Below are 11,474 nucleotides of genomic sequence, written 5' to 3' on the forward strand. Positions count from 1 at the left end.
AAATGTATAACAAATTTTTAAACATTTAATAGAATTTTGGCAGTGGGACGAGTTAACTGAATACATTTTAGAGCAGTGTTGAAACAGAAAAAAATCTGTTTTTCCAGGAAAGAACAGGAAAAAAAAAAAAAAGAAAGATGGCTTTCTGTTTTTGAAGTTGCCTGACAAAACACATAGCAATGGAATACAAAAGACCTCTTTCTAATTGAATTACAAACTGTGTAATAGTTTAAACTGCAACAGCTGGTCTATGAAGCTACCATATTCCTTGGAGACATGCTCCTTGGATTCTTTTAAGTATCTTACTAGACCGGTTCAACTTTGCATTGTAAGTCTTTGTGCTGAAATAGCAAATGTATAGCTTAACAGCTCAGGCTTTATTAAACAATAACTAAAGTGAAGCACAACACATGGTGTTTGTTCATGTCTGTGTTTAACTTGTATTAATTTGTCTTTAGTAGCATCTTTCTCCCTGTCTCTGCTCTGTTTTTTTTTGCTTTAGGCTGTCACATCCTAAAGCAGTCACAGCCTTGTAGACAAGCCCTTGTTTAATGGGGATTGGAATCACTCAGTGGTTCTCAAGTGCTGCTACACATTTTAATTAATAAGTTCAGAGTTGATCCTGCGAGTACTTATGAAAGTTTCTTCTTGTGGTTGAGGTTTCTCAATACATCCCTGGATTAGGTCGGCAAGGGAAAAAGTAAGGCCTGGGAGGTTTTCTAGGCTTAATGAAGTAACTAAAGTCATTTGAGTAACAGACTTAAACTTGCACCAGAAGAGTAAATTACTCTGCAATTGGTTACATGAGTTTGAATTTAGATTATTTTGAAGGAAATTGCCAGCTGTGCTTTAGAAACACGTCAAACACTGAATGACAAACTGTCAGCAAAAACTAGGACAATGTATCACCGTTTCTTTTTTATGTGGTTTTATATGAAGTTGTTTTGCTTCATTGGTCAACAGCACACCAGCTAAAAATATCTGTTTCTTTGAAAACATATGGTGTTTATGGATACTTAAAAAAAATTCAGTTGTGCTAATCCTAAATGCTTTTTTTCTGTTTTAGTTTCCAAAATACTGTTTTTAATAGGGTCTTTTTTGCATAAGCAAAGTAATTGATCTTTCTTTCATAGACGTAATTATTTTCATTTGTTTTAGTGAGATTCCTGTAACATTTAAGCATTTGATTAAGTAAGACTTGCTGTTAAGCAACTGCATATCAGAATGTATGGTTTTATAACACTGGATCCTGTGTCTTTCCAAAGGTATTCCACAAGTTTATAAAGAAAAAAAATTCTGTTTAGTAAAAAATTCCATTTAGCAAAGTACTTATGCCACCTCTGGGGTTTTTTTCCCTTTTTTAATGGTTAATTCATTAAACATGCTGATTCATATCAGATGTGTTTTGTCACATCAAAATAATAATGCAAGTTTGCTTTAATAAAGCCCAGTTAGAGAAACGAGCCTGTCATCTGATATGTGTGAGTACACACACCCATCTCTGTAATCAGACCTCTACAGATTCTGCTCTCTTTCACATGTTGGTTTGTGACACCTTGAATTACGATTTTTAAGCATGGTGATCATTGCAGTGCAATCACCATAACAGATGCACAGGTGGGCAAAGTGAGACGATGTTTACGGTGAAGCCTGGATGTGTTCTGACCTCTGATGTATCTTGCACTATGTTGCATTGTATTTGTGACTTGAGTAATGGTGATCTGCAGGAAGGAGAAATCTCTGGTGGGGAGATGCTTTGCTCTAGCTTTGAAAGTCTGTTTCGTATGCCTCAAGGTGGGAAACAAAAGCAGGTGCTGTCTGCTTTTCTCATGCAACCTAAGAAGACCATCAGACTGCCAGAAGTACCCTTGGTTTGTAAATTTAGTTAGTGTCCATTACATTGGAACCTCTTGAAAATCTTACTTTTTATCTTTTGTAATTATTATGTCTATACATTTTTTTCCTTTTTCACAGTATTCTGTAACTTCTCTCAAGACCATCCCAGAATTATGTAGAAGGTGTGATTCACAGAATGAAGACAGATCAGGTATGATGCTCATGTCTGTCAACTCATCATTTTCTAGGCTCTTTTTTTTTTTTTTTAATCATGTACAATTTGGCAACAATAGCTTCTTGGCAGTGTCCTGTTTTGTTTTTTCTCGTTTCTGTACAGTGTTCTGGAAACATGAGTTGCTTTTTTTTCAACAGATGTTAGTTCATTAGAAGGAAAGAAAGTTCCAAAAAAGGATTTGGCTGTATACAGATAAATGTAGGGCTTCAACTCAGCAGCTCCAAACCACAGTATGTGCAACAATTTACTTGAAAACCCGAGAAACCATTGGTGACAAGACGTAATAATGTAGGCGCCAATGAAAAAATGTTGGATACATTTACTACCCATATGGCCACGACCAGTCTGAGGGATGATGTTTTGCCAAAGTCTGAAACTGTATCAAGGATGCTACATGATAGAATCTACTCTAAGGCATACTGTAATAGTTAAGATTAAAGCCGAGTTTTTTAGTTTAATAGTGTAAACTAAATGAAGAATCATGGCATATAGATGAGAACCAGCTGGAGACCTTCCCCCTACCCCCCTGACAAAAAGTGTATTCAGTGTTGTTTTTCACTCTGTAAATCAGATTAATCTGCTTTTATTTTTCTCTTCCTCTTGGAGGAGAAAAGAATTGGTAAGAGAAGCATTTTTGTGGAGCTATGAAAAGTTTATTGCGCTTTTTGATCTTTTAATTGAACTTTCATTAATGTTGTTTCATCAAGTACTTTTATAACAGAAACAGGAGACCTGGAATTCATGAGATGATAGAAGGCCTTAAGAATCGTGCTATACTTCAACAACTTTCATTTCTGTATTTCCTTTCAGCCTGTTCTAAATTTCTAATGTGTTTAACTTAAGTAAAAACTTTCTGATTGCTACTTCTTCTAACAGTCATTAAAGGGCAGGTCATCACATGCCACTCTCCTTGGCAGTAAAGAGAAGCAAAGCTCTCCTTACCATACTTTCTTGCATATTGCTGCCCACATAGGGCACAGCAGTGACTGCACACACAGCATTAATTGTTGCAAGCAAAAGCAGGGAAGGAGTGTAAAGGGTGAAGACTTCTGAATCAACCCCCCTCAATTTGCCCTATCTCATTCTACCCCAGTATCCCCCCATCCTCCCCTCCGTATTCCATCATTCTTCCCATCCTGCCCCATTACACCTTGTCCTTCCCCTGCCTCACCCCTATCCCTTTTCTTCTCTCCTCTTCCTACCTTCTTGCTAATTCTTCCCCCTTCCTCATCCCTTGCATTCTGCCATCTTCCCTTTCTGTCCTGTTTCTTTCCCCCTACTTCCCTCTTCTTCCCTTCTTACCCATTCTAACTGCCATTCTCCCCACTCTCACACCACTTCCCTATTGTCATACCCTTTCTCCACACTATTCCTCATTCCCCTTCTCTCATTCTTCCTGCCTCCTTTCCTCTTTCTCACCCACTTCTTCCCCTGTCTGCTCCTCATTCTTCCCTGCCATTCTCCTTAGCATTCAACCCCTCATTGCACCTCACATGCTCCCACCATTGGCTCCCATACTCCTCCCATTCTTCTTTCTCCATTTAAAATTCAGGTAGTGGTCATAAAGTAAAATGCAGACAAATAGCAAGGATGAAGTGCTGATTATGGGCTCTTCCTCAGATTGTGGGATGCTGACAACTTACTGTGTAGCTCTCTTGTTCCATGGTTGCCTCTGCAGACAGATGATTTTCAATTATGATTTTAATTATATTTGTACTCATCTATATCCTTGAAAAGGGGTTGACAGAAGCAAATACAGGGATCACTGGAAGATGATAGTAGATGGTAGTAGGTCTGGGTAGTATGCCAGTGGAAGTTAATTACAGATTGGTTAAAAGTCTTGAGTAAAAAACAGGTCTTTAGAACTGAAAATAGTATTGGCAAAGTGGAAACAGTACTAAAAGCTGTTTTTTCTTGCTACTTACCACTTACTTGGGTGAATAGGAAATAGTACTAAAATATTTTTATTTTTACTCTGCTTAATCACTGAATAATAACATAGTACTGGACAAGAGTGTATCACTTTACACCTCCATACAGACTTCAGTATTTCGAGTATCTTGAAATATCAAGAGCTGGATTAGTCAGCATTGTGTAAGGTCCCATTTGATGACTTTTCATAGTTGCTTTTGATACAGACTTTTGCCTTCCCCATATTGTCGATCATTAAAATAAAGTTGCCAAAGTATTGTTGTTGTGTGCTGTTTTTTATGACGATAGATTACATAATAAATCCTTAGTGTATATGGCATTCATATGATTTTATATCTCTATTCCACTGTTAATTTAAATAGTTACTAACAGAAAAACTCAGAGGTTTTACTGAAAGCTAATCCAGGTTTCTACCTCATACTGACTCCTGCATGGACAGAGGTTGCATTTCTCCTTTAAAAGGGAGACGACTGTGAAAGTAGAACTGTCGAAGAATTATTTTTTAGAAGAACTAAAATTTAAGCAAACTTTGACCACTGATAAGATATGTCATGGTCTAAAAAGCAATTGTCTGTCATCTTTGTCTCAGGAAAATAGTTCATTAAGAGAGTTAAGACAAAATTATAGAGAAAGTAAGATTCAACTTTATACTTAAAAAAAAAAATAAAATATTTATTTATTTATTTATATGAGCAACCACTTTCACTGGCAGGATTTTTAGAAAAGATTTAAACCTGACAGTTCCTTGTTATGAAATTACATTTCTTAAGTGTATGGCTAATGATAAGGAAGTCATTGTTTGCAGATAAGTTTGGTAAATAGCCCTGCAATTCCAATTTTCTTTCCCCCTTTCATGTAAACATTGAATAATAAGTTAGTAACATATGAAAGTGTTTGATTACATAATTTTCAAATTACTGTAAGCACTTTTAATCCTAGGCAAATACTGGTGTTTAGAAGTCAGTGTGCTTTGTCAAGCATTTCCCATAATTCCTTCAGCAGATTTTTTTATTTTTTCAACTGTTTCTGACTGCCTGTAACTTTTGCTCAAATTCCTTATTCTTTTGGAAAGGGAGGTGAGAAAATGTCGGAGAAATGTTTTCCCAATGCATAGATTTTGCTCCTTGAAATCCCACCATTACCCATTTTATTGGACAGCACTGGGCAGGTGTGTGTACTGTCCTGGTGGAAGGTCCTGTTTCTTCCTCACCCTTTTGCATGATGTGCATGAAAGTTGTGCAGCAGTACAGTCTCAGTCTTGATTCAGAATCACAGAATCACAGAATATTCTGAGTTGGAAGGCACCCACAACAATCATCAAAGTCCAGCTCTGGGCAGTGCACAGGACACTCCAAGAGCCACACCCTGTGCCTGAGAGCATTTCCCGAGCACTTCTTGAGCTCTGTCAGGCTGGTGCTGTGACCACTTCCCCAAGGACCCTGTTCCAACCACCCTCTGGGTGAAAAACGTTTTCCTGATATCCAACCTAAACCTCTCCTGACAGAGTTTCATGCCATTCTGTTGAGTCATGTCACTGTCACCACAGACAAGACATCAGTGTCTGCCCCTCTGCTTCCCCTCACAAGGGAGTTTGAGAACTTCTGTGAGGTCTTCCCTCAGTCTGCTCTTCTCCAGGCTGAACAGACCAAGTGATCTCAGCCACTCCTCATACAGCTTCCCCTCAAGGCTCTGCACCATCTTTATTGCCCTCCTTTGCACATTTTGTCATAGCTTTAGATCCTCCTTATATTGTGGCGCCCAAAACTGCCCCCACACTGGAGGTGAGGCTGCCCCAGAGCAGAGCAGAGCAGAGCAGGACAATCCCCTCCCTTGCCCTGCTGGCAGTGCTGTGCCTGATGTCCCCCAGGACCTGGGTGACCCTCCTGGCTGCCAGAGCACTGCTGGCTCACAGTCACCTTTTCATTGACCAGGAATTTCAGGTCCTTTTCTATGACTCTGCTCTCCAGCCTCTCATTCCCAGTCTGTCTGTACATCCAGGGTTACCCCATCCAAGGAGCAGAATGTGGAATTTTCTCTTAAACTTCACATGATTGGTGATTGCCCAGGCCTGTGATTTGTTGAAGTCTCTCTGCAGGGCCTCTCTGTCTTCAGAGGGAGTCAACAGCTCCTCCCAGTTTTGTACCATCTCCAAATTTACTTAGTGTTGCTTCAAGTGCTGCGTCCAAGTCCTCTATGACTTCTCTGAGTTCTTTTTAGATTTAGGGAATTCTGACTCAGGAAAATTCCAAAGGATCCTTGGAGCCAAAGTATACGTGCCAGTACCCCCAGATTACACGGGGAAAGTTACGGGTTTGGCAAAAAATTGCAGGGAAAATCTTGGTTTATCCACAATAAAGCATGATTAAAGGTAATTATTTTTACTACAATCATGCATCAAAATAATGATCTTTTAGGTAGCATAATAACCACTAAGGTGGACATTATCTCAGCTGGTTAGAGCAAGGTGTTAATTAACTCCAGGATTGTGAGTTTAATCCCTGTACAGGCCATTGACTTAAGAGCTAGACTCAGTGATCCATGTGGGTCCCTTCCAACTCAGAACATTCTGTGTTTCTATCATTGTTTATCTTCAAAGATAGAAAATTAAATAGTGTAGTTTAGAAATTGACCTAGCTAGCACATTTTTTCTGAAATGAAGTGTTAGCCAGAGTGCCTGTTGATTTCCAGCATTGTTTAATATAGACTGATGAACTGAAAGAGAAATCAGCCCTTTATGCTTTTGTTATTAAGCATGAAATTGGTTACATTCTTTCTGGGCAAATTTTCTAAGGACACTTTAACAAATGGCTCAAGACATCTGTGTTCAACAAGCTCCACTGAGCCATGTCATTGTTGAAGTATATTCTGTCATCTGTGATGACTTTCAGTTGTCACTAAATGGGTGTTTCAAATTAAGGCAATATACTACCACTCTAGATCTTTATTCACAGATTGATAAAAACAAATTCACCTTTAATGTCCAGAAGTTATCCTTCTGGACTGCTTTATTAATTCCCAAAGTAACTGCCATTTGAAAAAATATTCTAAATATTTGTTCCCTGTTTGAGAAAAATAAATAAATCAATGAACATAAAGTTACAGACATTTTCTTTCTTAAGTTCTTTTAATTGTAGTAAAATTAGTAATTTTTAATTGTATGAGAAAATAAAGTAAAATTGATTTGAAAGCAGTGTTAAAAGGCATCAATTTCACAGACTGTTGTTCTCCAAATATCTCCTGGGTAAACATGTCTGAAATAATGATATTGATTGGATCATCTTTGGTAGAAAACTGAAGAATTTTTTCAGTAAAAAACAATTGTGTTAGCTACATATAAGCTCTTTTCCCACCTAAGTTTTACAACTTCCCTCTTCCTTTTCATACATTTTTTGCCAGAATGGCCTCTTCTGATTTTTGATTAGAACTTTGCTTGCTGTCTTCCTTTTACAGTCATTGATCAGTCTATGCAAGACTAAACCCAATTTATTAATTTCAAAATTTTCTTTGCCTCTCCTATATTCTCTACTTGAGAATGACAGATTTGTATTATTCTTCCTCAAGCCAAAATAAGAAAAAATATTCATTCCCTAAGACTCAAGATGGTTGAATTACCTGGAAAAGATGCATTGTTATTTAAAGTAATTAAATATTGTTTACCCCGTATACACTTTCTTTCTTCATTAGTGTGACTTCAAATTCCACTTAAATGGGAACAAACCTGTTCTTACGTGTGCAGGGCTGGTCTTTAATTCAGGTTCTCATGCTGTAGAGCTCACGTTAAAGGACTCTAATATGTATTCCTGGTCTGGGTTATTGATACATTAAAACTGTAAAACAGTGCCACCTTCAGTTAAATATGAATTTTGTCATATTATTAGAGGAGTAAATAGATATGCAGATCTGGCTTTGATTATCCATTAATCTGTAAGAGACTCCCCTTCCTCTACCACTTGCAGCCCACATAGTGCTGCCAGTGTTGGAGATACATTGGTGATAAAAACCATGAATTTTCTGAAAGTTTTCCTAGTGTTGTCAACACCTCAGCACCTGTAAACAAGCAAGAGCTTTCTCTAAAGCCTTGTTGGCCTCTAACCCATATAAGTCAGAACCACAGTACTTTAAAATTATCTAGAATTAATATGAATCTTAATTGATTCAAGAGTCTCTGCTGAAGGCATATCACAAGGAAGAAGCTCAGGCATTTCTTTCAGATGACAGTAGAACTCCGAATATGAAACTTTGTATAGATTTACTGCAGGCTCCCTCTCCGTATAACACGGGTAATATGTTGCAATACTGCATTTAAAATAATAAGGGCAGTTGTCAGTGCTATTCACAGACTTTCTCAATGTAAAACATGCCATTGTTATTTCACTATACTTAGAACAATTTAGACGTATTCTGATGTTTGGCATTAGATTGTAAATATCACAGCAATTGCCTGTCACGAGGGTAAAGTTCCATCTGTGCATGAAGCTGTCATGATGGTTGGAGAAAACTCAGTTACCCTGTAGTTCTGTAGGTGCTTGTATACCACATAAAACTCCCCCTCTCACCTCCCTATGCTCCAGACATAGAGACGACTGAAATATACTCTGAAGTCAACAGATACTTCCAACTGGAAACATGTTATAAGGACCAGTTTTGGTTGATTGAAAATAGAATCAGATGGTGATTAAATTGTTAGAGGAGTTTCTTCCTAATTGCGCCCTTTTCTGTTTATTTGCTTCCAGTAGTTCTAGGACTTCTATAAGTAAACAAATATTTTAAAACACTATAAATAAACCTACAGGCTTCTGGATTCATTTACATTTTGTCTTCCTCAAGAACAACATAGAGCACAATACATGGGGAAGAACTATGTCTGCAAATTTGACCCCTGCAGGTTTTCATCAGATAGACGGGGTTTTTGTGCCAAAGAAATACTTTGTGATCTCAGATCTATCAGGCAGCATAACACTTTTTTGCTGATGTGAATGAGGACTTCAGTTTTTGTGTTCCTCTCTCTTTTTGCTTCAGTAATGCAACAATAGAATTATCCAAGTCTTTTATATTAATGAATAGGAAATAATTTTGACAACATAGTTGGGGAAAAAGATTTTCATCACCTCTTAGGAGTATACCAGTATTACTTGTCAGTTTCTGGAATCAAACTAGCTGCTCAACATTCTAGCCCCCTGCCTTAAACTCAGACCATCTTTTACTGTTGTTTAGAAAAGAATCAAACAGTATTTATTTGACCCAGACTTTTAATGGCCCCTGTCTGAGTTCATAAGTATGGAGAGATGAGCAAGAGGCTTTTCCTCTGGAGCAGCTGTTTAAGGCTATTCAACAAAACTCCTGCTGTGCTGGTGCTTTGGAGGCTATAGGCAACACTAGCTTTTGCTTCTTCAGGGAGCAAACATCTGAAAGCAGAATGAAAAAGATTCAAGCCAAATCCTGGTCTGCTCCAGGCTGTCTCCAGTGCTGTTTAGAGGGAAAGCATGCTGTAACTGCCTAAGGACTGATGCAACTCCCAATGAGTAAATGGCACAAAGAAATGTGTCTGCTAGTCTGACTTCCTTTCTTCCCTTCAGCTATAGGGTTAAATGCTGTGTTCTAATCCTTTATCAAAAGCAGTGTAAATTCATCATCTCAGTTAAATGAAGAGGATGTTTTAAAGTCAGTAAAAATACTGCAAACTAGTTTTGGTGTTTCAGCTTTTTGTCTGGGAAAACAATGTTTGTAAAGAGATGTTGGGAAAAAAAACAATGAAAAATGAAAGTACCTTACCCTGCTCTAATGTTAATGAAAGAAAGGAGAACTACATGACTTCACAGTTATCTGAAGCAGATTTGTAACAAAGGTCGTTGCTGCTTTTCAGTGTTGGATTTTACAATTTGGTCACCAGCGGGCTATGTAAATGCATGTTATTAAAGTTAAAAAGTGGAGAAAGTGAAGCAACAAAATAAATGTAAGCCTAAATAAAGTGACGACAAACAAAATGTTGATGCCTTTTCCTCTGTCTAGACCCCTGTGTTGAAAGCAGTGTTTTCATAAAACTCAGACAGAATTCATTTCCATACTGAGTGCTTAATAGTTCCTGTCAGAACAAAACAGCTGGGAAACATATGGTATCCATTTCCCTGTATCACTTGGAAAAAATTTCACATGTAAATAAAACCAACATAAAAGTGTAGGCCTTTGAACCTAGAATCTTATACAATACATAAATAAGTCAGTACAGTGCGTTCTTTGTATTGGCCCACTAAGTTACATGTCTTTTGATTATTATTATTTTTATTTCTTCTTCGAAAATGTTTTCTTAAGCACTTCCAAAAGTATTAATGTAATTTTCAGACATCCATAACTACTAAGTCATACTAATCTTTTGTTTCAGATATTAATGTTGCACTGAAAGTGTATATATCTGTTTCCTTAGGAAGGTGTTCATGGCAAATTTTGTGTTTTGACCACAAATTAGATCCCACTGATATGCAGTTAGCACATCTTTTAAATCTGCTTTGTTTAAACAGTATTCTTGACTCTTAGAATGCATTAACTCTTAATATACATTGAAAGAGACATAGCAACTGCCAAAATGCTTTAGTGGTTTTAGTGATGTCCCTCAACTGAAAATAAAAAAAGAAAGAAAACTCTCTGCCAGAATTCCACTGATTATGAAGATCATAAATATCACCAGCTGGGACTGTGCAAAAGAGTGCAAATTCAGTAGGATTAAGAGTTCAGTTGACTTTTACTTTCCCTCTCTCAAGTTAGAATCTCTTTCCTGCAGTGCACTGAAATAATTGTCTGGAAGGTCCAGAGCTATAGGTGTGTATGTGTGTGGGGTATACAGGTTACACATGTAAGGGATGGAAAGTTTGACAGAGAAGCCCAACACAGAGAGGTGTTCAGAAGGAAATGTCATACCTAAATAAGTAGGCTTAATTTTTAGATCAGAGAATCATAAAATTGTTTAGGTTGGCAGTATCCTCTTAAGACCATCTAGTTCAATGACTGTGCTTAAACAGGGGCAGCTGGAGCAGGTTAAACCAGGGGTGTGTCCAGTTGAATTCTGAGTATCTCCAGGGATGGAGATTTCACAAAGTCTCTGGGTAACTGTGCCAATGTTTGACCAGCCCTACAATAGAAAAAGTGTTTTCTTGTGTTCAGATAGAATTTCTTATGTTTTACTTTGTGTCGGTTACCTCTTGTCCTGTTAGTGTCCACCATGGAGAAGATCTTGTTAATCTTGTTAATGATGAGATTCCTTCTGACCCTTTCCTTCCCCAAGCAGAACAGTCCCAGCTCTCAGTTGTTTTTCTTATTAATTTCTAGTTCTTGTAAGGAAAATACATCTTCCAGAGGAAACAGGCCCTAAAAATTGAGTTGTTGTTGTTACTGGTGTTAAAACAAATCCACTAAAAAGACTAACTCTTTTGTTGCCCTCCCAGAAAATCATGCTACTCTTATGATGCCTGTCAATGTG

At 37.6% G+C, this 11,474-nt stretch overlaps 1 protein-coding gene across 1 annotated transcript in view; it reads left to right on the forward strand.

The window, feature by feature from the left end:
- Positions 1-11,474, forward strand: part of SNCAIP (synuclein alpha interacting protein) — an 88,269-nt gene that overhangs the window by 45,854 nt on the left and 30,941 nt on the right. Inside the window, exons 3-5 of the mRNA XM_085043436.1 lie at positions 1,975-2,047; positions 8,164-8,283; positions 11,324-11,328. Of these exons, the coding sequence (XP_084899562.1) occupies positions 1,975-2,047; positions 8,164-8,283; positions 11,324-11,328 (198 nt within the window). The remainder of the gene's footprint in view (positions 1-1,974; positions 2,048-8,163; positions 8,284-11,323; positions 11,329-11,474) is intronic.

This window comes from Lichenostomus cassidix, chromosome Z, assembly GCF_008360975.1.
Source record: "Lichenostomus cassidix isolate B80296 chromosome Z, HeHo_3.0, whole genome shotgun sequence".
Lineage (NCBI taxonomy): Eukaryota > Metazoa > Chordata > Aves > Passeriformes > Meliphagidae > Lichenostomus > Lichenostomus cassidix.